The sequence below is a fragment of the Gymnogyps californianus genome, chromosome 9 (genome assembly GCF_018139145.2).
Source record: "Gymnogyps californianus isolate 813 chromosome 9, ASM1813914v2, whole genome shotgun sequence".
NCBI lineage: Eukaryota > Metazoa > Chordata > Aves > Accipitriformes > Cathartidae > Gymnogyps > Gymnogyps californianus.
In genome coordinates, this window is record NC_059479.1 from 23,505,487 (window position 1) to 23,533,031 (window position 27,545).

At 54.4% G+C, this 27,545-nt stretch overlaps 1 protein-coding gene across 1 annotated transcript; it reads left to right on the forward strand.

Annotated features, from left to right (window-relative positions):
- Positions 1-1,455: 1,455 nt before the first annotated feature.
- On the forward strand, positions 1,456-27,545 carry LOC127019709 (Krueppel-like factor 5). The gene is made up of 5 exons (XM_050901885.1): positions 1,456-1,620; positions 16,988-17,035; positions 20,129-21,032; positions 23,862-23,921; positions 27,336-27,545. The coding sequence occupies exons 1-5, from the start codon at positions 1,456-1,458 to the stop codon at positions 27,512-27,514; spliced, it is 1,356 nt and encodes a 451-aa protein (XP_050757842.1). The 3' UTR covers positions 27,515-27,545.

The following is a 27,545-nucleotide window of genomic DNA, read 5'->3' on the forward strand; positions in this document are numbered from 1 at the left end:
ACTCGCCGGCCGTGGCTCCTGGCATGGTTTGAACCATCACGGGCCTTGACCCCGTGTGTGGCTGGTGTGAAGTCCCCGTGGCCCCCCACGCTCGCCGGGGTGGCAGCAACCCCATGGGAATAGGCTTTCCCCTGCCCTGGCAGGAGCTCAGCTCCTTTCCTTTTGGCCGGGGGGGTAGAGCAGCCTCAGCTCCCCCCCCAGTCCACCCTATTTCTGTCGTCCCCGAGTCCCCTGAAGGTGCCGGGGATGTCCCGGGAGGGGGTGACAGCGGCAGCCCCCCTGCAAGGGTGCAGCCTATGCGGGATCCTGCCCAGGAGGCACCAGAAAGCAGGGAAGGGAGGTCTCAGGGCTGATGTGGGGGGGATGAGCACGGAGGGAGAGAGAAGAACCTGCGGCCGGGCTCTGACTTAGCCTGACACAGTACAGCTCCTCGGGAAGCTGCTGGGGACACTTGGGGCTGGATGTGTCCGGAGGAGAAATGGCTGCTTCCCCCCTCCCCGCCCAGAAAGGTGATTTTTTTTATTCCCTTGTTGCTCTGGCTTTTTACACTCCTTTTTTCCCCCTCTCTCAAAAAGAGAAACCCAAACACAGTTGCTTGATTTCTCCGTAGGAGCCGAGCTGGAAAGCACTGCGCCCTCGTATCTGCACCTTTTAAACTTTGCCTTTGTTGTTGTGGTGGTGTTTTTTTCCCCCAAGGTTTATCCCTTTTCCCCTTCACTTAATCTATTCATTTTTGATCCTTCCCTTTTTCTCCCCTGGGAATGAGAAGCGCGAGGAAGTAGGAATCTCCTTGTCTCTAAAAATAAGAGTTTTCATGCAAAATTCAACCATTCATTGGAAGACGGCGTTTTCTCGTGAAAAAAAAAGCCATTGCTTTTCAAACCTGAAATAAACCCCTTGTTGCAGCGCAGGGGATTCAATCTGGGACAGAGTTTCCCTGCTGTGGGTTATTTTGGCCCTTCCCCAGGTCCAGGGTTGGGGTAGCACCGGCGGGACCGAGTCCCTCCGTCCCGGCGAGAGCCGATGTGCCACGCCGGTGCTGCCCGGGCGCCGTGGCAGAGCATGGCTGACGGTGAGGTTCCCGGCCACCCGCTCGCTCCTGGCAGCCTTTTATCCGCCGGTGGCCCGGTGGAGCTGCCGGCGGGGCTATCGGCGGGAGCCTGATTGGCTCGGCACGGCCTCGCCGCCGCTTCCAGGTTGGCGTTCCTCCTCCCGCAGCCCAGGTAAAGCCTTCCCGCGACCCGGCACCTGGCCTCCCAGGATTAGCAACTCGCTCCGGCTCGCCTCTGCCTTCAGGTTTTTTTTTTTTTTCCCTTTCCCCTCCCCTTCCTTTTTTTTTTCCCCCCCTCCTCTTTTTTTTTTTCCTTTTTTTTTTTTTTTATATTATTTTTAAATAAGATTTGGTTCCCCCCCCCCCCCCGCCCCGGGGGAGTGGGCGCGAGGGGCGCGGGAGGAATGAGCAGCGGGCTGGTGCTGCGCACCCCGCTCCCCGAGGACGCCTCGGCGTTTACGCCGCTGAAGCCCGTCACCATGTCGGGGGAACCCAGCGAAGACGCCCCCGTCTTTGAGGACATCAAACCCCCGGCTCGGCCCCTGGAAAACCCACCCGACCTGGCGCAGGTAAGGCGGAGGCCGACGGTTTGCCGTGGGGCAGCAGGAAGGGGCCAGCTTCGCCCGCTCAGGTGCACGGAGGCTGCTAATGCCTCCTGCAAACGCAAGCGTGGATTTTGACTTAATTCTGCTTTGTTTTTCGCTCTTTGCTAAAACACCTCTGTCGCTTTGTACGCTCGTGCTTCCCCCTCCGCCGGATTTTCTCTTGGGCGTGTTGGGTTTCATTTTTTTTTTTTTCTGGTTTTTTTTTTTTTTTTTTTTTTTCCCCTCCTGCCTTTCTTCGAAACGCCCCGTCGCCCGTTTTGGAGGAGAGCTGAGGTTTTGCTTGCTCCCCGCAGCCGGGGCTCGGTCCGTCTCCCCCCGGGGCCGGCAGGTGAGGGGGTGCCGAGGGGCTCTGCGCCGCCGCCGGCTCGCTGCGAAAGACGTGGGCAACGGGATCGCTGTGTCTGTGCGTGATGGGGGCGGGGAGGGGGGAACGGGAGGTTATTTTCTATTTTATTTTATTATATTTATTTTTTCCACCGCCACGGCGGGGAAGGAATGCTCCTTGAAGTTCCCCGGCGGCATCCCCCGCTGCGCGCGCCGGAGATAAAGACCCGGATAAGCGGCTTTGGGGCGTTGCTGCATGCGCGCCCCTCTTGCACGCGCGCCCCTCTTGCACGCCTGCCCCTCTTGCACGCCCGCCCCTCTCCTGGGCCATGGCAGAAGCATGTTCAAGCCCTGCTGCCCATCCCAGGCAAGGGGGTAAGGCTCCTCGCTGGTGTTTTGGGTGATAGACCCCTCATCCCACCACGAAGAGCCTTCAGCCGCTCTTCCTGGTGGGAAAGGGGGTGAGCCAGGCCTGCCCCCACCCTGCTGCCGCGGCTTCGGCCCCTTTTCTCCCCGGAGGAATGGGGCGAGCTGGGGCGTGGGGTGCCCGCACCACCAGCGGCTAATGATTAACCCCGCGCCCCACGTCCCCAGCGCCATTTTGATCGGGGCGGGAGGGCGGCTCCGGCCCCTCGCTCCACGGCCGCCCCGCAGGGACCCCCCTCGTCCCGGCCGCCATTCCTCTGGGGACCCCCCCAGGAGGGCATCCCCATGGTGGGCTGCTACGGTTCGGCATGGGGCAGGGGTTGGGGCTGTGCATCCGCTGCCCGATTCCCCTCTCCCGGCGGCACTGATGCCCCAAGGGCCGGTTTTGGGGCTCCATCCTTTGGAGGGAGGTGGCGAGATGAAGGCAGCGTCTCCGTCGATGTATTTCCATATGACGCCCTGGCGATTCGGCATCCACAGCGGCCTGCGAGCGGTGGTCACGGATGGGGGGGTCAAGACGGGGGGAGAGGGCCCATGCAGCACCCTCCTCCTTCCCCTGTGGTGGTCCTGGCTTGGCACCTCTCCCCGTAACCCTGGGGCTACCGGAGCCCCTGCCCCTCCGCACCGGGGTCGGGTGGGTTATCTGAAGTCGGAGGGTCGGGTGGTAGCTCTTCAGGAAGGTGTGGGTTATCTCTGGGGCCCGTCACCGGTGGGAAAGGGCGGCAGCTCCCTGTTTGGTCTGAAGGGGAAGGCGAGGTTTGCTTTCTCTCCGCCTTTGTAGCCCCGGTTGCCGGGTGGGATTAGGCAGCGGGGCTGGTGCTCGCCCCACACCTCAGCCATGGCTGTGGGGGCCGACGGGCAGCGGTGCCTCCTGGCTTTGGCCAGCCCCGTGCCACCTCTTGTCCTCCTCGTGGGGGACGTGGGGATGCAAAGCCCACCCATGGTTGGAAACACCTTCATCCCACGACACCATCCTCGCTGCCCTTCAAAGGGAAGAGGGGTTTCTCACCCCAGTTTGGTCCCTGGGGTAATGCCACCCCACCGCCAGTTTGCTCTGGGGTGGGGGCAGCCGAGGGTGGGGCCTTGGGGGTGGCCGATCAGAGATGTCATCCCTTTGCCATAAGACCCATCCTGTGTCCCTTTATGGACAACGGGGTCCCTGGGATGGAGGCTGGAAAGCTGCAGGGCCGGAGCTGAGTACCAGCTCACCCATCACCCGCTCAGCCCCCAACAGCCACGTCGGGACTTCTTTGCAAACCCACCCAGGGTGAAGCGTTGCGGGTGGCAAAACCCTGACAGCCCAGGGCTGGACCCCGCATCTCCCCGGGGAGGAGTTTTCCGTGTGTGTTGGCCCCCTTTCTCTTAACGAATACCAAAGGCTGTGGTGGTTGTAGAAGAGATGCTGAAGAAGCTACCGTAGCTGGAGGGTGGAAAAGCTGGATGGCTGCACGTCTGGGAAACCCTTTGCTCCGGGAGGGTGTTTATCAGAGCAGTTTGACAAGATTTACGGAAAAGGCTGTGACCTGTCAGAGCTCCAGCACTGGCTATTGCCCACGGGGCATTTCCTGCTGCTCCAGCTCTCCCGACTTCTGTCTGGCTGATCTCAGGCAAAGAAAGGAGCAAACTCCCAGCTAATCTCTTTATCTCGCTGGTTGCAAAGTGTCCCGTCCCCCCCCCCCACCTCCACAAATCGCTTTTCAAACAAGAGTAGAAGGTGGGAGCTATTTGCTGTCGAAAATTTTATTCGATCCGAGTCAGGTGGAAATAGATCCTTTGTGGAGTTTACCGATCAGTTTTTCCCTTTTCTCTGCCTTTCCAGCCGCCCTGCCCCAAATTAAAAAACAAACAAAAAGAGAAAAGAGGAGGGAAAAGGGCTTGTGAGAGAAAAGCACTTTTCCTTTCTGATTTGAGTCCGATTGGCCAGAAACAGAATTTTCCCCTTTAAATCTCAAGAGGCCGAATGAAGGTAAAAAATAATAATAAACGAAACCAAAAGCAAGGCATGTCCAGGGAAGCATTTCAGAAGAGGAGGAGACGGTCCCTTTGCCTGGCTCTCAGGTACCCCCTGATGAGCAAGGGGGCTGGGGGGGGGCACCGGGGCTCATCTGCTGCTCCCACCTTGCTGCCCTTTGCTCTCCAGGTCTGATGAGCCAAAGCAACTCCCGGGTACCTTGTTGTTACCTGGGGCTGGGGAACCCTCTTGGGATCATCTGCTGCGTGTCAGACGGGTGACTGTGTCCCTCTGGGCTGGGCTTGACCTCACGGTAGATGAGCTGCCAGGTCCTCTACGCCAGCCCATCCCTCCTCAGCCTCCTGGAGCCGCCCGTGGCTTTATGCCATGGTCTCCCTTGGGTGTAAGGAAGCGTGGTCCTCAGTGGTGCAAGCCCAATCCCGGCTCTCTTGGGAGAGCTATCCCTGGGCAGACAGCTGCGGTGATGGAAAATGAGATGGTGAGAACAGCCCCAGGTTTCCACGATCCTGGAGCTGTTTCTAGAAGGAAGGTTGCCAGCACGGTCGGGAAGGAGAGGGCTCTTCCCCTGCTCCCTGCCCAACACGTGCAGGACAGGAGCTGGCTCCTAATGGGCTTTCCTGCGGTTGTGAGGAGCACGAGGTGCTGGTGAGGTGGTAAGGGTAGCCTGTGCTCGTCTCTGTGGTTGGGTTTTGCTACAATTAAGGGGTGAGGGGAACGGGGGCTGTCGGGGGTGCTGGCCCTGCCATCGCCTGCCGGGTGCGATCGCTGGTCCTCGGGGATTTGGGGAAGGCAGCGCCTGTCTCAATGGGTTGTACCAGCCACGAGCTCAGAGCTGCTGTCTGATGTTGGAGGGTCACTTGGGTTTGCAGCAGCGTTGAGTGAGGTCAGGACCTGGCGAAGAAGCTGCCGGGAAGAGAGACGGACAAACCCCGCAGCCTGTCCCCTGGTTTAACCCCTTGCCTACCTGTATCAGGAGCCCCAAGGGCAGCTGTGTTGAGGCCGGTGAGCCCCCGGTGGGGACAGAGACTGTCATGGGTGACGAGGAAGATCCCGGTGAGTGTGGCTGGGGATAGCCCCAAGCCAGCTCGTCCTTCATTGCCTCGCTTTCCTTGGGTGGGCTACGCTGCTGCAAGCTGAGAAACAGCAGCAAACGGCTCCCCTTGTGTCCTCTAAGCCCAGTTCCTACCCCACAGGCAGTTTCTCACCCCTGTGCGTGGTGCACCTCCCTTCTGCCCTGCTCGAGGGCCGGGTGGGGGGCTCGCATAGGAAGAAAACAGCTCCAGCACCTGGGAGGTGCGTGAACAGATTAGATGGTATCAGGATGGTGCTGTTCCCCCGAGAGCTTTTCCTGGCGCTTCGGATCCTCAGTACCGCGAACGGCATTTCCCAGATCCTCTCGACAGAGCGGACGTAGGTGCCGTGGTGTTCCTCTGACTTTATTCTGGCAGGGATTTTGCTTCTGGTATCACGGGAGAAGCTGGGCCAAGCATTTTGAGGTGCGCTGCAGCTTTCTGGACAATGCAGGAGCTGTTTCAATCCTGCTCTGTCCCTGCGGGGCCCTGCGTGCTGTGTCCTGCATCTCACGGGTCCGAGCCCCTTTGGCCACGTCCTTGTCATGAACGCGGCTGCGCTGGGGTGATGACTAGATGGTGGCTCTCTCTTGGACCAGGGATGGGCTTTCCTGCTCCACGGTGGTCCAGCATCTTGCACAGCCCAGTTGGAACCAAGGTGATGGGTCTTGCTCATACAGATGGGGTTTGCATTGGGGCCAGGAAGGAGTCCTGCTCCACTTTATTTATTAGCAGAGATGTAGAAGTCCACAGTGCAGCTGTCAAGGAGTGATTCATTTCCCTGGGCTGTCAGGAGTTGCGTGCGATGAATGAATTCAGCTTTTCTGCAGGGAAAGGGGAGAACGGTAGCTTTGGAGTTTTGCTCTGGGCCTGTAATGAGATGCTGACAGCTTGTTGTGGCTGGGGGTAGCTGAGCCCAGGCATCTTTCTGCAGTTTAATGTCACTCCTTCGGTGCTCAGAGGGGACTGAAAATACTGTGTCCTCTCCCGGGGTCCTCCTCCTGCCCAGCACATTCAGGAGAAGAAGGTCAGGCTGCTGAATGTGGCCGCAGGTACAGGGACACCACAGACACGAGCTCAACGGGGTAGTGCCTGTTTTCAAGGCTGTGCCCGTGTTTGAGGACAGGCTTTGAGCTCGCGGTGTAGCAATGCGAAGGTATTCCCCTGCCTATCTCTGCCGGCCGGTGACGGTGCAAGGGGACTACGCAGGCTTTGCACCGCCACGTGTCGGACGAGCCGCGATTCACAACGCTGGCAGGAGCCGTGTGCTGCCTTCAGTCCTCACCCACCCTTTGCTCCGCCAGCTGAGCAGGGAGCTGAGCTCAGGCCTCTGCCAGCATCCCGCGTTTACCACTGTGCAGACAGGCGTGGAAATGGAGCAGGCTGGTGTGATCTGCCGAGGATTCAGTGACTCGGTCCCTTCTTCTTCTTTCCGAGCTGCTCGGTCCATGTAACGTGCTTCCGTGGGCAGTGTGAAGTCACGGTTCTCCACTCCCTCTTGGGTGGCCGGGATTTTCTGCCCTCTGGGATTAGACGTCCTGGCTTTGCAGAAGGGTTCAAAAATGTCCGTGCATTCCGCAGAAGTGTGCAAAATGCCGTGCAAAATTCATCTGCCAAGGGTGCCAGCAGCCTGGGCAGGCTCGAGGGGTGTGCAGAAACAGATTGGTGATTCAGAGACGTCAAGTTAAAGGCTGGGCAAGGAGGAAGGGCTCACTTGATCCCTCTCAGCACAAGTCAAGATGGTGGGTTGGCAGCTGGTGCGGCTGAGCCCTGCGTGGCCTCTGGCTAGAGGGATCTCAGGAGGGAGGGATCCTTTCAGGCCGTTTCGCTTTGGGATCAGCCGGAGCCTGATGCTTTCAGGACTAGCCCGCAGATTTGCAAGTCTGATGGGCTTTCTGTCCGGCAGGTGTCTGCAGGGCCACGTGAAATGAAGCTAGAGTCCCCAGAAAGGATGAACTTGTCCCTCTGCTCTCGCAGGAAGACCTTCAGGGAGAGTCCCCAGGCAGGACGCTCACCCGCCCGCTGCAGCCCTGTGTCAGGGTGGTGGTGGTGGTGGTGGTGGTCTCACTGCCGATCAGATCCTGTTGTGGGAGCAGGTCCAAAGTCAGCGGGGAGCTTGCTACTGCTCAGCAAGCTTTGGACAAAACCGGCGTTACCGGTGAGCCAAAGACCGGGAAATTTGGGGGATCTCAGCCACCGCATTTGTTATTTTATTTTTCTTAATCCCCCGAACCCACAGACTTCCCCGTGTGTGTGCGGGTGTGTACGCAAGCACTGCTGGAAGCAGACAAGGTGTAGGATGAAACGGCTTGACCGAACTTTGAGCTCGCTGCAGCACAATGGCTTTGTCCGGGTGGTACAAAGGCTGATTGTTCTGCTTGGGGGAAGTTTGGCTCTGCAAGGTGGGGAGCGAGAGAAAGGGACAGCGCCGAGAAAGAAAAAGATTACAGGTGTGCTGTTCCTTGTCCTCCTGCGCAGCCCTCGCTGGAACCTGTTTTCCACTTGCCGACGTGGGAGAGGTTGCAAATTAGCTAGAAAAGCATGTTGTGGGGTTGGTTTTTTTTGTTTTTTTTTTTTTGAACACTGAAAAGGCAGGTATTTAAGGGAGGAAATGAGCAGGGGACTCTGACTCCATAATAAATGCAACGGATTTCCCTTTATCGCTCTTCCTGAACGGTGTGGGAAGCAAACACAGTCATCTGAAATTACTCACGAAGGTCTAGGGTAATGCATTGCTGGCCGGTGCATCATCAACTGTGAATTTTCCCCTCTCGAACCTGTTTGGTCAGCTACCTACGCTATTTTGTTCTCGTTCCCTGGTCCAGTGAGTTCTTTTATCTCACCCATCCACTGCAAATAATCACACTTACAACCGTCTTGTTAGCTGAGCCCCTTGATTAGAATATTTGCTTTTCTTGTGCTCCATTGGTGAATTACATGAGTCACAGGGTACAGTTGGTGTTTGGGGATTGGATAACTCATGTTTACAATTCAGATGTTCTCAGAACTTGAGCTGGCACGAAAACTCTCAAAAAAACCCCATGGGCTGTTTACCACATCAAAGAGGTTCAGCCCCTTCCAAGCTCAGATTGAAACTCAAACAAAGAATCTTTCATGAAGTTCAGAAATGCTTGGAGAATTCTTTGAAAATTATTATTTTTTAATTTTCTTTTTTTTTTTAATGTGATAGAGACCTTCAAGTTTCCGCCAAGGACAGGATTTGCAAGTATTACAATGCATTTAATGACCTTGCTCTTTGTAGTATTTCCAGTACGAGCAGGAGAAGAGAATGGCAAGAAATTGGTCCCAGTATAGCTGGTCCAAAAACACAGGTACTTATCACTTGCAGGAGAAAAGAATATTATCCATCCATTATCACGTCTATCACATCTAAGGCAATTTGTTTCATGAATCGGAACACATCCTGGAGAGAGCAGAGATATGTGGGTACCTACTCACCAGCCAGTCCAGCCCATCATTTTAACGCTGCCTGTAAAACATTATCATTTTCCATTTTGCTGCTCCTCAAGGACAGTTTAGGGAGCTGAACCCAGGGGTGGCTGAATATACTCAAATGAAAATCCTTCTCGCAATAAATAGAAGGTTTGATGGTGTTCTCTAAAATGTGGAAATGACCCAAGTTTGTTAAATTGACTGGAAGAATTGGGGCATCTCCTCTTCCCAACTGATCATTCAAAACGCTCTTGTTTTAGAACATAACGTTTCATTCTGAGCGACTTTCAATATTTGGTGTTTCTGTGATTCTGCGTCGTGCTTTTGGGAGAACTCAAAATCATTCGCTTGGCTGACCGTTTGACACCACCTCTGGGACACGACGAGTGTCACGGCCCTCGTGTTTCCCGGGAGCTGGCAAACCCCTGGCTCCAAAATGCTCTGGCTGGAGCTTCTCCAGGGCTCAGTGCCTTCTCCACGGGAACTGTCAAGTGCCTGTTACCGGCCTGTGCCATAATCTGTCTCCCTTAATTAACAGCAATTGGCAATTCATTTCTATACAGGGAAAATGCGGAAAGAGAGGGTTTAAGCTGAAGGGAATGGCTCCTGAGGAAACTCTTTGAGGCTTTCTGCTCTCAGGCTAAGAGAAGGACCCTCCTAGCAGCACAGATGCTAGGAAATACATAGGGAAGCATGCGTGGCAGAAGGGGCTGCAGCAGGCGGACCTGCTCCAACGTCCCCCTCGGTCCCTCATTCTGGCAGTATCTACTGTGCTAGGTGCTGTGCAAGCTTGGAGGAAGGAAGTTGGCCCGAAGACCTACTCGTTCAAACACAATGTTTTCACCTGCCTTAGGCTTTGTTTTGTTTTGTTGTGTTTTGTTTTGTTTTGCTAACTGGTTTGGCGAGGAAGTTGAGGGCCACAAGGACGGTGGGATTTGGTGTCCGCACGTGAAACCTGACCTTGCTTTTCCCAGACGTGCATGGGGTCTTGGGTCTGCCTTGCGCGTTGTACTGGGAAGAACAGGCTTTTTGGCCTGTTTTATCGCTTGCTGAATGCCAGGAGGACTTCACAAGCCCCAGCAAGCAGCGGATGACTCACTCTGCCTTTGTCAGACCCTGCCCTGGGAACGTGCTTCTTTTCTTCTGATCGGAGGAGGCAAGGTGATGAGTGTGAGCTTTTAGATGGTTTGAGTGAGGCAGAATGAATCCCACCCGTAACCCAGCTGGGGAAGCTCCCTATGAGCTCTAACAGCCTCTCCCATGTCACACTCGATTCAAGACCCGCGGCACGGATGTGTAACCAGAGGGGAGCCGGAAGGCTCAAGGACAAGCCCAGTGTCCTATGGCCATGGAATAGCTAGAAACAGGTGGATAAATTTGTCTGGGTCATCCTGGGGAATGGTGACATCTGAGAGCCTCCATCTTCTCACATTCAGGGGAGAGGATGTGCTGGAGCAGAGGCTGCAACCGAGAAGGAGAAATGGAGCTGCAGGTGGGCCTGCTTCTGGTTGGTGGTACCAGCAGGGGCTGCATGGCTATCCAAATTCAACTTTTGATGGTATGCATGCATAAACCAGGGGAACACTTGAGTTCCTGCACGTTTTGGCTGGGGCTGAAGTAGCTCCAAGCCTCCCGATCTTCCAGGAGTTGAAACAACATTAGATCGTTCCATCTTTCCAGAAAAACCATCCAAACGGCTCTACCAGCTCACACCAAAAGTCTACCCAGCTCAGCCTCCTGCCTCCAACAGTGGGTGCCCACTTAGCTTGATGGAAAACCTCCAGTTGGCTTCGATAGGCTTGACCCCAGCCTTTGCTGAGCAAGAGCAGCTCAGAAATAGAAAGCTGTGTAGGAAGGCATAACTCCCTTAGGTCCTCATGTCCTCTCCTCCCACACTTTAAGAGAGCTGCCCTCCTGCCGGGGCAGAGCAGGGAGCAATGGGTGAGGAGAGATGGCTGTCCCCGTTTCCCCACCTGCCTTCGGGCTCCATCCAGTGCCGAGCTTGCACTTGGTAGTTCTGCAAAAGGGGAAACCAGTGCCGAGCTACTCTAACGTCAACCTGGGACCCCCCCACCCTCATCTGGACCTGCCAAAGGCCAGACGGGCTGAATGGCCGCCATGTTCAGTGAGGCCTAGAGATGGTGCAGCTGGGCCAGAGCTTTCTCCAAGCTCAGTGGCTCCAAGGTCTACCCTGCTAGTTATTTTTCAGTCCGTTTATGGCTTTATTTTTTGAAAGGTTTCTGCTTGCTCTCTTAAAGCCTGCTGGAGCCTGGCTGCTCCAAACTGCTCCTCTTCCAGGCACTTGACCTTGGTGTTGGATGAGGGTGTTTTTCCTGGTTTCTTTGGCCTTTGGGATTGCTGGCTGTAGTGGCATGATTTCTGTGATAAATAACCAAGGTACATTGCCTTTGAGTGAGTCTTTTATCAGTTGTCAGAGGAAACAAATAGCAAACAGAGTCAGCAAGTCTGCTGGAAATGTTGCTGCCTGCTGGCTCAGCCAGAGGCCAGCCAACCTCCCAGCTGCCCACATCTGCCTTGACGGTGACTCTTGGCCTCAAGGAAATTCCTTGTTTCTGAGAGGTGATAATTACCTTGGGTAGTTCAAACACAAGGGCAGAAAAGAGTACCGGAATAACCCTCCAGAGCAGCGTGGCTCAGCTCCTGGGCCATCCACGAGCTCCTGGCAGAAACCTGGAGAAAGGGTTTATCTTTGTGGCCTTGTCCTGCTCCAGGAGCTGCTCTTGCAAGTGGAAAGGTGTGACAGCTTCAAGATGGGAAGCTGGTGGGATAGATCACCTCTGGCAGTCTTCTCCATGGACTCCAGAGAGAGCTTGCACAGAGACTTCAGCTTAGATGCCCACTTGCCAGGTGGCCAAAGCTAGTGAAGATGAATCTTGCCCCACTGCATGTAATGCAGACACAGCCGACTGCTTCGAGGGCAGCGCTAGTTTCTTGGAGTTGCTCCTAACCTCTTTGAGATAGAGCAAGCAGAGGAGTCCATCTGGGGCCTTCTGCAGCCCAGCACCCACCTGCACAAGCACAGAGTTTGGCTCTGCCGCCTGCGACGGTGCTTTGTTATTTACAGCAGCTAAACGTTTGGCCCTGTGCATACTTGAAAGGAAGAGTGCTGGGGGTTTCTTTGCTAATCCCGTTTTGCAGAGAGTTCCAGAAGACTTGAGGAACAAACAGAAAATAACGTCGATCGAGGTCAATATCAAAACCAAATGATCAGAGAAACAAATATTTACTCAGGTCAATATTTAACTAGGAGACAATAAATGCTGATATTGAACCAAATCTGTATATAAATACAGTCTATTTATAATGTGTGCCTTGAAAGGGGTACTGCCAGGTACTTGCCATGGTTTTTGATTGATGATTATCCTCCCCATTGTTTGCTGATTCCCTTGGAGGCTGGAGTTTCATGCAGGTGCATGTATGAGAAAGAGGCTGTACTGCATAATCCCAGAGCCCGGACAACAGGCGCAACTGTTGTCCCACGCATGCCTGTGCTCCGGGAGGGTCCCTCGCCCCGAGGAGGGGCCACCCTTGCACCCGGAGCGGGTGCCTTGCCATTCCCCCATCCCTTGAACCCCCACGTCACCGGGTTGCGCCGCTGGCTGACCTGCACGGGCGAAGCTGGCATTTTGCTTGCACCCCTTTCCCGAAAGCTCTTGGCATCAGTGGCCAGCACAGCATCGCGGCTGGGGCTGGCTGCGAGCAAGAGCCTGAGACCCAGCTGGGAAAGGGGGGGAAGCGGGCTTGATGCCTCCCAGCATTGCAGAGCGGGATGGGGGGGCTGCGGCCAGGGGCAGGGGCTAGCGCAGGGCTCGAAGCTGCCAAGTACTGAAGAAACTCCCCCCCACCTCCCGCCCTGAGCCCTTTCCCCCCCAACCGCTCCCTCTGCCAACTTTACGAGCTCATCGCCTGTTTAGCAAACATTGATTTCTCTCCTTGTTCTCTGCTGCTACCCATGTGGTGACAACATCTGATGTTTCTATGGCGGTTTGTTATTTATCAACTTCAGAGTGGAAAGCGTTTAATCACGGGAAAGACACGTCCCGCCTCCTGCCTTGACAGCCTGCAGTGCCTAGCGCCCTTCTAACGATGCTCATGGTTAATTGCTGGCGAAATGGCATGGTTGGCTCAAGTGCCGTTTTTTTTCTGCGTCCTCCCAAGAAATGTTTGTCTTGGACTCTGTGTGTATTGATCGATGTCCTGATAACGCCTCGCCCTGCCTGTGACAATATCTGAACGAGGGATAGAGGTCTCCAAGGCAGGAGGTTCCTGCAGGATTTATGAAAATTGGCAGATGGTAGAGGGGGAAGACTTATGTCAGCACCCATTAGCCACAGGAGAACCCACTCTGGAGGAAGCTGGGGGAAGCAGGGCTTCATTGTCTGCTTTCTTCATCGAGCAACTGGCTCGCAGGGCTGGGTTTTTACTGATTTCACAGTGCTGGGTGCTTCACAACATGGCCTGCTGGTCCAGTGACACCAGCTTGTCTGGAGTGGACAAAGTGCTCGTTCTAACCCCTTTCCTTTTCCTGCTTGGTTTTTTTTTGGCTTTCTTTTCTCTGGCAAGTTGAAAAGACACTCCTCCGTGGTCAGAAATAGATACTACGACTTGGAGGGGAAAATACCACAGGAGTTCAGTGCTTTTATGGTATAAAAGGCTATTCTTAATGGCTTTCCCTTCCTGACCAAACCAAAGATCCCAGTTTGGACACCTCTAAACTCACAGAAGTTTTGTTGATGTCTGCTTTGCCTGTTTTTCCCCTTTGCTCACTTTTTGCCTGAGCTACTGACCTATGACTTCTATGATGGCTGCTGGAGCTGTTGTCGATGCAGTTGGCGGAGGCTGGGGCGTGCTCACCTCCAGACCTTGTATCTCATCCTTGTCTCCGGTGATTGCAATGCTGGCGTAGCTAGTGACTATAGGGGAAACTGGGCCACTGAACCCACTAAAGACCTAGTGGCTCTTCAGCTAGAAGGCCCTGGAGGCTTTGTCCATCAAGTCACAGTGGGTATCATCTCTTGCAGTATTGACACGAACTGAGCTCCCTGGCTACGCGGTAAGTTCAGTCCTTCTCAAAAAGGCAAGAAAATGGTTAATTCCCTGCCTGTGGCTGGCAGACAGGGAGGAAGGGATGGGCTGATCGTTCCAGGTCATTGCTGTCTCATGTGAGCCCACCTCAGTGTCCTCAGCTGCCCTCTCCAGAGCCGCCCCAGGCAGAGCTGCAGCCTGCTGCCAGGACCTGCTGGAGGCTGGCTGACGAGTCTGCAGAGACCCCGCGTCTACGGGGCTTCCTCCTGGTGGGGCCCACTTTGCCCTCAATTGCTTCCTTTGTATTTGTGCTGCTTACCACGGCAAGTCTTGAATGCAGACAGCTGGCAGAGCAGAGGGTTTTGTTGGTTTCCTGGTGTGGTTGACCCCAAAATGAGGGATCCAGCAGCTGGACCACCACTTGCAGGCTCAAGCATTACCTGCGAAGGAGCTTGGCTGAAGTATGCAGGTGCTTCCGAAGCTGTTTCTTCCAGTTGATGGGGGTGATGGGACACAGCTTTCAACCCCAAAACCCTTGTAGCTCTGACCTGGAGATTTCAAGTTTAAGCATCTCCTCATGCTTCCAGGCATGAAGACCACATGGAGACCAGCGGCTCTCCAGGGGTGGCAGCTCTCAGCATCCCCAGCCTATTTGGCACCCGTCCTCCATGTGGCTCTGTGGTCTATGGTGGCCTCGCAAGGAACGTCCTCCATTTAGATGCAACTCCCAGAATATGAACACCCCAAAAATGGGAAAACTGAGTCCTTTGAGTTGGTTTTGCTGGTTTTCTGTGTGACAGAGGGAAGCCTGGGCTGGTTTCTAGCCCTTGCTGGTCTGACTGACCAGCCTGACAATGTGTGCATGACCCCAAACTGGGAGGGCGAGAAAAGGCTTTACCACAATCTTGTTGAATTAGAGAAAGGGTAGAGGTTAGGGTGAAACCTCGTGGTTGCAGAGGAGAAAATGGGCACACTGGAAGCGAGCAGGCAGCAGCAGCTGCAGGAGAAGGCTGTGGAATGAGAATAGGGGCACAGGCTGACGCTGAACCCACAGAAGGCAGATAAATACTGTTTTGGGATTTGGAGATAACTCTTCGCCATTACTTGGTGCTGGAGGACTGTGGCCTATCTTGAGCACTGACCTTGGAGAAAGGATCCAGGTCTGGGTAAGAGATCTGAGAAGAACCCTCAGCCCTCTGTGGAAAGCTGAGGAGAATCGAGGCAGGAGAAGAGAGGCGTGCAGGACATTTGCAAGCACGCTGTAGTGCATACGGGGAATGATAAAGGAGATTTAAGTCTTGGCAAAGTCTTTCTACCTTGGAGATTGCTAAGCACAGGAAAGGGCTAGCTGAAGGCAAACTGCAGAGAAGGTCCCTGGGGACCCCGCTGCCAGGGGTGGCTGGGGTACCTGCTCCTGTACCTGAGGAGGTGGGATTCCCCCGAGTCCCCTGTTTGTAGGAGCCTGGCAGTGGTGTGATGCTGAGAGCTTCACCTCGGAGGGGCTGGATCTAGCTTGCGGTGTTGCCACACTTCTGCCAGGAAGCACGGTCCATCCGAGCCCCGGTGGCACGGCTGAGGCTCTTCCTGGGGAAAGCTTCTCGTACCCTTGCTCTTGCAGATGCCATGGCCCGTGGCAGGGGGACATTGTTAGATGTTGGGCAGAGGAGAGGAGCTGTGCCTGAGGCCCTGGGCATGCAGCTGAGCATGGCGTCTCCTGGCTATCACAGCACCTCGTGGTGGGTGCCCGCTCCAGGGGGGTGGTGCTGGGGCTTGGCACAGCCCCAGCCCTGCACCAAAAAAAACCCCTCATCCATGAGTTGAGTGAGCGAGTGTTGCGGGCTCAGCCCTTGATGCCTGCTCCGGTGGTTTCCAGCCTGTTCCCAGGACGCGGCATGAATGTTTCTGTCTACCCTAAGGTAGCCTTTGTAGATGGGAGCCCCATGGGAACTGGGAGAACTTACTGGTTTGACTGTGCTGGAAATCTCTGAAGGTCTTTGCGCCATGCCTCAAAGCCTCCTCTGGAAAGCTCTGTATTTCTCAGCTATCTTTTCTTTCCCCGTGAGAAGCCCAGAGTTCACCAAACCTCGCAGCCAGGCCGAGCTGCTGCCCAGATTCACCAAGAGGCCGTCCGGCAGATCCTGCTCTGCCTCTCGGCGAGGATTAAGACATAAAAACAGAGGCTGGCTGCGTGAGCTGGGAACCGAGTCCCTGCTCATCCCCGCAGCGGGCTGCTCTGTCCCTCCTCTCGCCCCCTCTCCGGGACAGGTGATGTTAAACAGCAAAGAAAGGGGAAAAAAAATAAAAAAAAAAAAAAAAAAAAAATCCCTGTTAGTGAACAGCGAGAAGGTGATGTCAAGGCACAGCCGGCTCTGCTCCCACCTCTGGGCGGGAGGAAAATGGAGGTCATCCCTGCGCAAGCTGGGCGGGCTGAGCCCTTGCCTGCTCGTCCTGCGGCCTCCGAACCCCCGTCCCTGTTTCTGCAGGCGAAGCCTGGATTTGGGAGCCGGCGGGAGGTGGGCGACGTCCCCCCTGTGCCATGGCCCCGGGGCGAGGGGGGGGCCGAGGGGTCCCCCCACCAGGCCGGGGCAGCCAGGGCTCACGCCTGGGGCAAACATGGCTCCCACCCAGCCCTGCCTACAGCGGGGCTGACCACGCCCACAATGGGGCATCGCTCCACCCACTTCAGGGCTGGCTCCACCCCCACCTCACCTGCTAGTCCTCCCGGCCTGCAGGTGGTGACGCAGAGGCAAGGCGGCACTCTGGCCTCGTGCTGCCTGCCAACCGATGGCAGGCAACCATCACCTGCCTCCATGTTGGAGGGGGGGATGCCGGGCGGGAGGAGGCGGTGGTGATGGCGGCGGGGACGTGCCCGCTGACAGGGTGGGCAGCTTCAGGCCCTGGGGGCTGTGAGGGGCCGGGGAGGGGGGGGTGGGTGGGGGGGTGAGGCCCTCCACGGCCGGAGGTGGCTGTGGAGGCCTGCGGGGGGTGGCTGGGCCTCGGGGGAGGCCGCCCCACTAACCCAGCCCTGTCTGCCCCACAGCTGCACCCGATGAGGATGGAACAGCGGATGCCGCCGCTCATTCTCGAGGTGAAGCGCTTTCCTCATTCCTCCCTCTGCATGCTTCTGCCCCCGTTGGTGAGAGGTACCGCTAAAGCCCCTAAGAGATTGAGCTGGGACTTCCCCCCACCCACCCAGCCCCAGTGCAGGCCACCCAGATCCACTGGCGAGGACATGGCGGCACCTCCGCTCCCTCCTTCTGCCCCTGCTGCCAGCCAGGCTGCGTTCCTCCCGCCCGTGGTGTCTCCGCCTGTGCAAGCCACCCGGGTGCCTGCGTAGCTATCATCTCCTTCGTGGCTTGTGTGTCTCCATTAACTGGATCCCCAGCGACTGTGAAAGGAGGCCTGAGTGACAGCCAGATAGAGACACCTGCATTCAGGACACTTGAGTTGGATCCCACCCAGACATGTCAGCACTTAGTCATCCCAATTGTGTTGAACGTGGGCCGAGGAATTGTCTTTGGATAGAGCATTGGCGGGGAGGCGCTTACGGAAATGGCTTGGTATTAGGTGTCAGCACCCAGCACGAGCAGTGCCGGAGCAGACTAGGGTTGCTAGGCATTTCTGAGCCACAAACAAGCAAAGTGCCCCTTTCTCCCCCTTCGAAGGACACTGGGGCCCTCGGGGTCATGTGGGACCTGTGACACAATCAGCAGCAATCTGGGATTCCAGTGGGGTGGGGCCCTCACCGTTCCGGTCCTGCACACACCAGTGGGGCTGCAGCTACGGACAGGGCTTGGTATCCTTTCCTGTTTGGTGAAAGCCCATTGCTTTTGCTCTGCTGACCAGCTGCCCCTTAACACCCCCTTTCCCCAGGACCCTGGGGCTGTTCGGGATCAGAAGTGGATTTAGCAGGCTTTAATGGAATGACAGGAAGAAGACTTTGCTCTGCAGGTAGAGGTGGTTATGAGAGAAAAGGAGGCTGGGAGGCACCGAACAGGGGGGCAGGCAGTGGGCAGGGGGACTCTGGCTGAGAATGCAGGTTTTGGATCTGAAATTAGGGCCCTCCATGCCTTTCTACATTTAAAATACCTGCCTGGTCACCTGCCGTATAAGGACCCACTGGAGTTGTGGGGAGGAGACCTTCCCTTGGGAACTGAAGGTGAGAAAGTTAAATGCCAGAGATAAGGGAAGTGTAGAAGTAAAAGGCATCCAACACCTTCCCCCTGCCCCCACTCCTGGCAAGTGGGTCATTTCATTGCTCAGGTATGTACGGCATTCGGAGCCTCTGGTACTGCCTAGAGCAAGCTGACTCCCAAGGGTAACAGTAATACGCCAGCGTGGGTGCACGGGGCAGGAGCACGCAGGGTTCAGCTCCAAAGCTTTGGTGTGGTTCTCCCTCGGGCGGGAACCCAAGCTGGACACTGCAGCGGGGAGCAGAGAGGAAATCAGGGTTTTGGATGAGTCTGTGGGGACTGAGTTGAGGGTCTCTGATTCTCTCCCCTGCCTCCCGCTGATGCCTTAGCTTTAGGGTATGCCTGAGCAAGGGTTTCCTCACTGGAGCACGGTGTGGGGGGGTGCTGCTGGAGGCAGCGCTGCCTTGAGCAGAGGCGGTTAGGTGAGGATGTGACACAAAGTGAGCTTGTAGTGCCAACGCATGGCTTCCTTTAATGAGGGCAGGGACTTTTCAGGACCTGCACATGAGATGAGGACGGACAGGATTTACGGCACAGTGTATACACACACCAGTGCGGCGAGCACAGCGTAGAAAACACAGTCCCAGTGCAGTGTGCTCAGTTCCAGTGCAGCGTAGCACTTCCAAGTCCAGCTGCTCTGAGCTTCTACCCGTGTAGAAGAGGGTGTATTTGTGGCACGTACCTGTATTTGGGTGGAAGCCAGCTTACCCATGCGTTGCCAGTATGGCTTGCAGAGGTGCAAAGGTTCTTTGAATTAGCTGGAAGCACAGGTGATATGTTTTGCTGGAAAGGGCAAGGAAATCTCTTGGGTCCCGTCCAGCTTTGTTAAGAGCAATGAAGTTGCAGCAGGGATGACTTTGGCCCATTGCACTCCAGTGACATAGTTCAGAGCTGTAAAACCCTCGGCTCAAGCGTGCAGGGTGTGGGGTGAGATCAGCTTGCTCTCCTGAAGTGCGCTGTAGGCTCTGCCAGGGAAACCTGGTGGTTTTGCCAGCTCCTCTACATATGAATGAGTCTACGAGGGCTTTGCAATGAGCTTGACACATGGATAACCACATAATTAAAGGCTGTAGCTTTATAGAAGAGCATTAGCGCTGGTATCTTTAACCACAAAGAGCAGAACTTGAGTCATCAAATGCCAGGGGATGAATTTCCTAGCGGATTGCTCCATCAGGTTGCTGAATTATTGGGCCTGGATCCAGTGGGATGCCGCATCAGACATGAACCAGGAGGGGAAGAAACCTGGCAAGCGGTGATTGTCTGAGCTAGAGGTCCTGTTAGCTTGGAGGACCCAGGCTTGTAAAAACAGCTCTACAAAACTAGAACTAAACCAAAGGTTAGGTGAGGGCTGAGTCACTTTACCAAGACAAGACAGTAATAGTATGCCCGGCAGTTTCCATTTTAGGCTCACAGTCCACTGAATTAGTAGCAACATCACTTAGATTTCTAGGGCTATAGCCCCAATTATTCTCAGTTAATTAAAGATATTGTCCTAGAATATTCTCAGTTAATTAAAGATATTGTCCTAGAATAAAATGCAATACAGGCTGTTGAGTTTAAAGGAGACCAGAGTCAGCCTGTCTAAGGTGGGCTGCAGATCCAACATGCCCAAAGCGTGAGGCTGACTGGAGCAGAGTTTCTGATTTCATCCCATTTCTAGTGTTAAATTCCCTTGTTTGTGTGACCAAAGCTTGGCTCTTCTGTATCAGGCTATATTTCTCTGAGAACTGCATCCTCCGCCTAGCTTACCCTTTGTTATCAGTGCAGATAGGTAGGAGGGAAGTGGGACAGAGGACAGTGATTCACTCCTGGGGAGTCTGGCTGAGTCAGAGACTGAAGCTAAATCATCGCAACCTGTGACTCCTGGGCTGTTCTTGCTGCTCCCTCGATTTCCTGCTAGCTTAAGTACTTGTTGAATGTTGGACTCCCACCACCAGTGTGTCAGGGTCACTCTTCACAAGTTCTCTTGTCTGTATTTGTTGCCATAGGCACGGTCCGAAATGGATAAGTACCTTTCAAACGATGTGCCACCCATCCCAATGATACCAGACAAGAAGTACCGCCGGGAGAGTGCCTCAGTGGTGGATGAGTTCTTCTCCACAGAGAAGCCCACTTCTACGCCGTACAGCGTGAACATCAATGTGATTCTGCCAGACACGACGCACCTGCGCACTGGACTTTACCGGCCACCCAAACCCATGACGCCATTCCCACAGATCAAAACAGAGCCTGGCACCAGCTTCGCCCAGCCCTGCTCCTCTGCCTCCGGCTCCACACAGACCCTGCCCGACTTCACCAGTGTCTTCAGCATGCCCCAGTCAGTGGCAGTGAACAACATCTTCATCAAGCAGGAGATGCCCTCTGAGATCCCCTTATCCACCAATCCACAGCAATCCCAGCTTTACCAGATGCCTCTTGGCAACGGAAGCGCTGACATCACCACTTTGTCATCCTCCTCCAACAGCACCACGGCCATCAACAGTCTCAGTGGTGTTACCATGTCCACAGGTAACACCATGTCCAGTGTGGTCCACAGACCCGTCCAGCCAGGAGGGCCAGTTAAGCAGTACCCACATGTCTCCCAGGGACAGGGAAACTTCAACATCTCAGGGCAGTTCTACCCTGCTCCGGGGGTGAACCTGCCCCCTTCACCCCCCAACTCACAGCCTGGCAGCCCAGAAAATCAACCCGAGCTCATCAACACCATCTCTCCCCCACCATCCTATGAAGCCACTTTTGGACTGAAGTTGGTCCAGTCATCCCAGGTCCCCCCAGTCCCCAATGGCCTTGGGACCCTCTCCCAAGGGCACATTGTCATGCAGCCCCCCAAATACAACAGACGCAACAACCCTGAGCTGGAGAAAAGGAGAATCCATCACTGCGATTACCCAGGTATGCTCATGGTTGATGTACTGGCTTGGCTTTGCGGGGGGTGTCTCTTCTTGACGCACTGAGGCTGGGGGCTGCCTTGGGCCTCCGCAGGAGTTTAATCTGAAATCACTTTGTCTGCATGATGAAGGGAGCTATGGAGCTGGGTGGAGAGCCCCAGGGAAGTGGGGTTCCTACCACCACCAAGGGAGTAGGAGAGGTCGATCCTGCCTGCGCAGCGGATGCCTTTTTTCTCCCCTTCCCTTTCCCCTTTGCACTCTGGCAAAAGCAAGCCTGACTGAGAGGCAGAGAGCTCCTGCAAAGCACAGGGATGCTCCTGGAAATCTGCTGCCTTCGCTGCCCGTTTCGCTCTGGTCTTGGCTAACCCTGAGCAGCCACATGCTCCCCGCAGGTGAAACCATGCTGGCTTTCTCACTGACCTTTCCTTTCCCACTCTCCCATAACGGGTGGCAAACCGTCAAGTAATTTCCGTAAGCAGCCTTTATGATCTCTCTCTGTAGCCCCAATTCTCTTGTCCAAAGAGGCAATGAGCTGAATAGCTGAATGTCATATCCTTCAGTGGCTTCACGTACTGCATCAGGATGGTGTGGAAAGGCATTTCAGGGTCATGATCAGCCCAGAGCTGAAGCTGTTCCCTGTGTGTCACCTCGTTGCATGAGCACGTCCATCTAAAGACCTGTGGTGCCTTGGCAGGAGGAGATCTTGCAGGGTTTCCTGCACTGTGCGCAGAGAGTTTGTGGGACCCACAGCTCCAAACTCATTCATGCCGCATGGGAGAGAAGCAATCGTGTCCCTAGCGAGAAACCTCAGTGGCAGCAGCGTGAGGGCTTGAAAATCACCAGTCCTCGGGCAGGGACACACACCTCCCACTTCCTGGGCCGAGCCCCAGCCATCGAGCTGTTGGGGATTAGCAAACAGTTTTCCCGTGGGGGTGTGTGAACTGAGGAAAGTCATTTCCTAACAACTGCCTCCTGCAAGATTTATGTACTCTTGCTGTGGCACAACAGTGGCTGTAGCAGGTCAGCCCAGAGGCCTGTCTAGCCCAGATCCTGTCTCCAGCAGTGACCCGAGGAAGTATATAAGAATAGGACATCGTTTAGAGAGATCTTTCTGTGCTTACACCTTCCCACACTCTGGCAACCTGCAGATTAGGGACTTTCTGAGCCAGAAGCTGCACCCGTGTTCTTGTGGTTAACAGCTTGTGCTGAATTTTTTAACCTTCTGCTGGTCATGGTGGGAGACAGATGAAGGGTGTAAGTGGACCACTGCTCTGAGACAGACCCCTCTGCTCTTGTCAGAACTGGTCAGAGCAAGAGTCTCATCCTGCAGGATGCATTACCAAGGCAAAGCTCGCCTGCTTTCAGCAGGATTTTGGCCTGCATAGGAAGGCAGGAACATATCTGTGGTGCAAAAAAACCCCAACAAGCTGCGCTGAATAAACACTGGGTGGCTCGATAGCGTGTACGTGCAGACATAGGGGAGGGCTTCTTCTAATCCTTCACACTGAGGTTCAGCTAGAGGTGAAACCAGTCAGGACTGATGGCAGGGGCAGCAGGTCTTACTGACGTGGTCTGGGTGAGGAAGCGGCAGGAGGCATGCCGAATTCACGCCGGTAACTGGATGAACAGGGGAGACCTGTTTGCAAAGCCCCGATCCAAATTTCCAGGTTGGTGGCCCCAGCACTTTTTCCTCTGCGTGCTCATGAGGAAATGAAGCTCAGCCATGCCCTGCTCTGGCTTCTCTGTGCTGCTCCCTCTGGGTTTGGAAACTGCTCTGGGTGCTCGGTTGGCTTCGTTTTCGTGCCCAGCAGGGAGGCAGTCCTTGGTCTCGTGCATACTCATCTCTCTCCCACGTGTGAGGGACCTCTGAGGCTTCAGAGCATCAGCAGCAAAATTAAACTGGGTCACCAACCCTTATCCCTCCTGCCATGGGGAGGGGAAAGGCAGCTAGCTGCTCCTGCACCTCCCGAGCAGGACAGGATGGAGAGCTGATCTCCTGCAAGAGGCCTGTGTGGAAATACTGGAACAAAAAATATGACTACATGTTGCTTAAGCAGGTCATAAAAATTCAAATTCTTATTTTAATATACTTGTCAAAACACAATGAAGCAAGGCCATAAAGGCAGCATGAGAAGCTTCTCTAAGCTTTTTCTAACTGAAACGAGGAACAAGCAATGATTCATTTTGAGACGCCTGTTGTTGAAACTTTTGCCAAAGTCCTGGTGTTGCTGTTAAGAGCCTTTCTTTGATTAAACTTGTTGTTGCTGATCTTCTGAAAAAACTTCCCACTGGCTTTATTCTGGATCCTGAAAGCCAAGCTGTGGCTCCACAGTGTACCTGGCGTTTCCTACTTCCTGGAACATTTTTACCACGTCTGCTGGGGCTGGGACTATTACAAAATACATCTTCCCTCCAGCCTTGCAGCAGTGATATCAGTTACGTCTGGAATCCAGAAAGACCAAACGCCAGCACAAAGCCAGCAGCTAACAGTGGTGAATTTAATGTTTTCATCCGCCGTGAGCTGGTTGAGGAAGGGGGGGATTTGAAAGTCTGTGCTTGACTCTGCCCCCGCCGCAATTCCCAGCACAATGCCCATGGGTGTCAGGATTGTGTGGCAAAACATGGAGTGTTGTAAAGGTCTGGCTGTCTTGGAGAACAAATGCTCTTTAGTTACTGCTGAAACAAAATGGGTATAGCCAGGCTTATTTGCATACTGTTACCCAGAGTGCTTTTCAGGCCTGCTCTGTCCCTAACCTCAAATATAAATGTTCTGGATTTGTTTGAGCGAGGGCCCCTTTCTCACAGGGAAGTTGTGTCTTTTCTGTTTCTGCAGGTTGCTCGAAAGTTTATACCAAGAGCTCCCACCTGAAGGCACATCAGAGGACTCACACAGGTAAGAACACCGCATCATCAGGAAACTCTGCCAGCCTACGCTGCTTATACTGTGCCTGTTAATGGCGGTGATAATGTGGCTGAGTTGATTACCTTAATCTAGGGTGGTTATCGGGGTAAGGAGCGCAGTTAAGTCTGTTGTTGTTAATGTTAAAAAAAGTCCAATGGTTGCACTGGTTTATAGCGACTGTACATTGCTGTGTGCACTTGCTTGCCTTCTGGGGGGATGGTCTAGAATTTAGGAGAACTCTTGGAGTCTCTCAAGTCGATGGATTGGGAGGAGGAGGTGCCCCCAAAACCTCTAACACTCTGAGCTCTTCCTTTGAGATCTCCCAAATCCTAGCCAAGTCTGATCCTGCTTAGCCTACCGAAGGATTGCGTAAAGGCATGTGGTGCATATATATGACTTCTGAGGAGACAAGGGCTGTCTCTTTTGTGTCAAGCACCCTTGTGGCTCCCAAGGAGAAGAAGAAACCCCTTGTATCTCCTTGTGTACCAGCCACACAGACCACTCGCGCCCAGTGCTCGTCCCCTTAGCGGCTGCCAGTGGTGTATCACTGGAGCTGCCGAATACACATACAGAAGGGCGCCGAATACACGAACAGAAGGGCTGTGCCCTCATTCCCGAGGGCAAAGGTGCCGTGGGCTGCCCTTGCTGGTGTAAACAGGGTCACTGGCACACAGGAGCTCCCACCACAACCAGCTTCCCTGGGGTAAACCTAGCTCAGTTGCACTTGTGCATTCAAGCACAGGTCTTCTCATTAAGGCATTTATTATACCTGAAACTTTATCAGATCCCCAGGTAGTCCAGGAACCATCAGTGCCCTCATAAATCTCTTTTATAGAAGGGCTGATCTTTACTGAAAGCAATTAAGCTGGCCCAGAGTTCACTTTTCTTTTTTATTAACAACGAACAAAACCCATCCTGAGGCTGGGAATCAGTTCTTGCACTTGGCTCTGTTCCGTTTTCGTCTTATCAGTCCTTCGAACAAGCCAGCAAAGAATTTTTCTTTGTGCATGAGGTACAATATTTTTTTGGCAGGGCCTGGGTAGGAGCGGGCTGGAGAACAACACGGAAGGGGTGGAAGAAAGGAACAGGAAAGACATTGTCCCGGCTCCGAGAGCTGGGTGGTGATAAGCATTTGTCACAACAGCAGTCTGTATTCAGGGCTACGGTAGGGCTCTCGCTTTAAAATTAAATATCTCTTTTCCTCTTCCGTTCTGAGCACGGGTCTTAGCTCTGTGCCCAGAGACAGAACCCATCTGAGACAGACACTGTCCTTACAAGTCACAATATACAGATGTATCCAGGGAAACTTGGGCAGTTTTTGAACCCAATAAAATGCAGTCATTTTTCCAGGTTTCCCAGTAATTGGGCTGGAAATCCAAGTGTGTTTGCCTCCTTCCACTTCACTTGCTGTAAGAGGGAAGGGCAGAGAGGCGAAGGAGGATGTGACCTGAGTAGTCAAGAAAACTGGTAGCGTTGTGGGGCGGGTAAAAAGAAGGGAATCCAAAGCAGAGAGCCACATGCAGGCAGGCTCAGGGTGTCTGCATCCAATTTGTGAAGCCTGGTGTGTTGCTTTTGAGGCCTCAGCCTTGCTGAGGGCAGCACGGGAGCTGCAACGACAGGGCCCGTCCCAACTCCTGCCAGCTAAGTACGCTCGATGCCGCTTCAGCTCCATCACTTGAAGGGTTAATAATGCCCTTTCTCTTGATTCCTCGCCTGATGGCAGCTGGGCTGAGAAGTACATGATCTCTTAAGATCTTTTCTTGTGGTTTGCCCGTTGCTATGGGCTGGGCTGTATTCATCTCCTGGAGACACCATTCATTTCCTGGGTGCCATTGTGAGATTAAATATATAACCCGGTGGCTGCTCACCCACCTCCCGGGGGCTGGGAATGCCAGTTTGGGTCTTTGTTTGAGCTTGCCCTGCCGTGCTGTCCTGGGAGATGGAGCCAGCTCGTGGGACAATGGAAAGCATTTTGTTTCTATCCTGGAGATCAACCTGTTATTGTTTGAAACTAAAGGGCCTTGGTAGGGTTGACCCAGCCAGGTGACCCGGCTGGGACAATGTCTGCGGCTGCACAGTGCAAATCCCGCATTTGTCTTAGCACGCTAACGCAAACCCCGAGATCCCCAGCGTGCCGTAAAACATCCAGCGTGCTGCTTGTAAATTGACTTTAAGTTCTCTATTTACCTGAGCCATAAAAAATACACCTCTCTCCTCCCCGTGGTGCAGAACCCAGGGGCTTTTTGAGGAGCTGGATGTGGTCTGGGTGCCTTGTCTCCTCCAGGTTCACGTGTCTGTGCTTTCTGGTCCGTGCAAGACACTGTAGATCTTGCTGTGGCTGAATGTTTTCTGTTTCCTGGCCAAATCCACCGCCTGCCTAGCACACAGGCTGCGGGGAGGAACGGCCGTTCACTGGGAAACGTGTCAGAGCACGAACACACATGCCTGTACATGCATGCTGCGTGTGTACGTGCATTCATGCCGCGATGGTGCGCTCAGCAATTGGCCGATGAAACGGTAAATATTTGAGGTCGGGAAAGTCAGCACATTCCCTGAACGCTGCCTGCTTGTTCAGGCTGTTAAGAGCGAGGGCTAATATTTGAGAGCACCACACCCATGCGCGGAGAGGGCTGCAGCCAGGGTTCAGCTCTATAACCTGGGCACGCAGGCAGCTGGAAGCGGGCATGGGCTTTTCCAGCCCAGTTCCCAGCTGGCTGAGAAGTTGCACAATTTAATTGATTTCAGTTCAGGAATAGGTGTGTATGGGCGGGAGCGGGGGGAGAGGGCAGAGGCATTACGTCACCCGAATGCTCTGAAGAAAACACAATGTTTTGTGTACGGAGAGGTGCTGCAGGGCTGAACTTTGAGGCAGAGAGCGTTAGATGGTGGTTTCAAAGATGCGAGGCTTTGAGGAAAATTTAAATGGCATAACCCCCTTCTTCTTCCTGACGTCCCCCACACCTGTATGAGCAGCAACACCTTCCATAGGAATTTTTGGCTTTGTAGTTAAAAAAAAAAAAAAAAGAACTTAGAAATTTTTTTAGCCAGAAATGCTCCAAAATCCAACAGGAACTTGAACAGCACTAGAAACCAAGCCTAGAAAGCAAAGCGGGGTGGGGGGGGGCACATGGACAAGACCTGGTTACTGCAGCTCAACAATTTATGGTCCCTTGGGGCTATGGACTGTGTACAGCAAGCGAACCCTGGTAGTGTAAAGCATCAGCATGGCCACGAGCTCTGTTCTGCAGCGGGGCAGCCCTGGGTGCCCTCCAGGGCCTCCCAAGGAGGACGGGCATCTCTGAGACGACGAGGTGGGCGTTTGGGAGGCCGGGCAGATGCGTGTCCTCGTAGGCTCTTGCGTGGCGGGCCTGTGCTGTGTCTGTGACCTGTGGCTCTTCCCCGCAGGCGAGAAGCCCTATAAATGCACATGGGAAGGCTGCGACTGGCGCTTTGCCCGCTCCGACGAGCTGACCCGGCACTACCGGAAGCACACGGGCGCCAAGCCCTTCAAGTGCCTAGCCTGTGGCCGGTGCTTCTCCCGCTCCGACCATCTGGCTCTCCACATGAAGCGGCACCAGAACTAGGAGCCGCCTACGTTCACCACTTCTCCAAGAG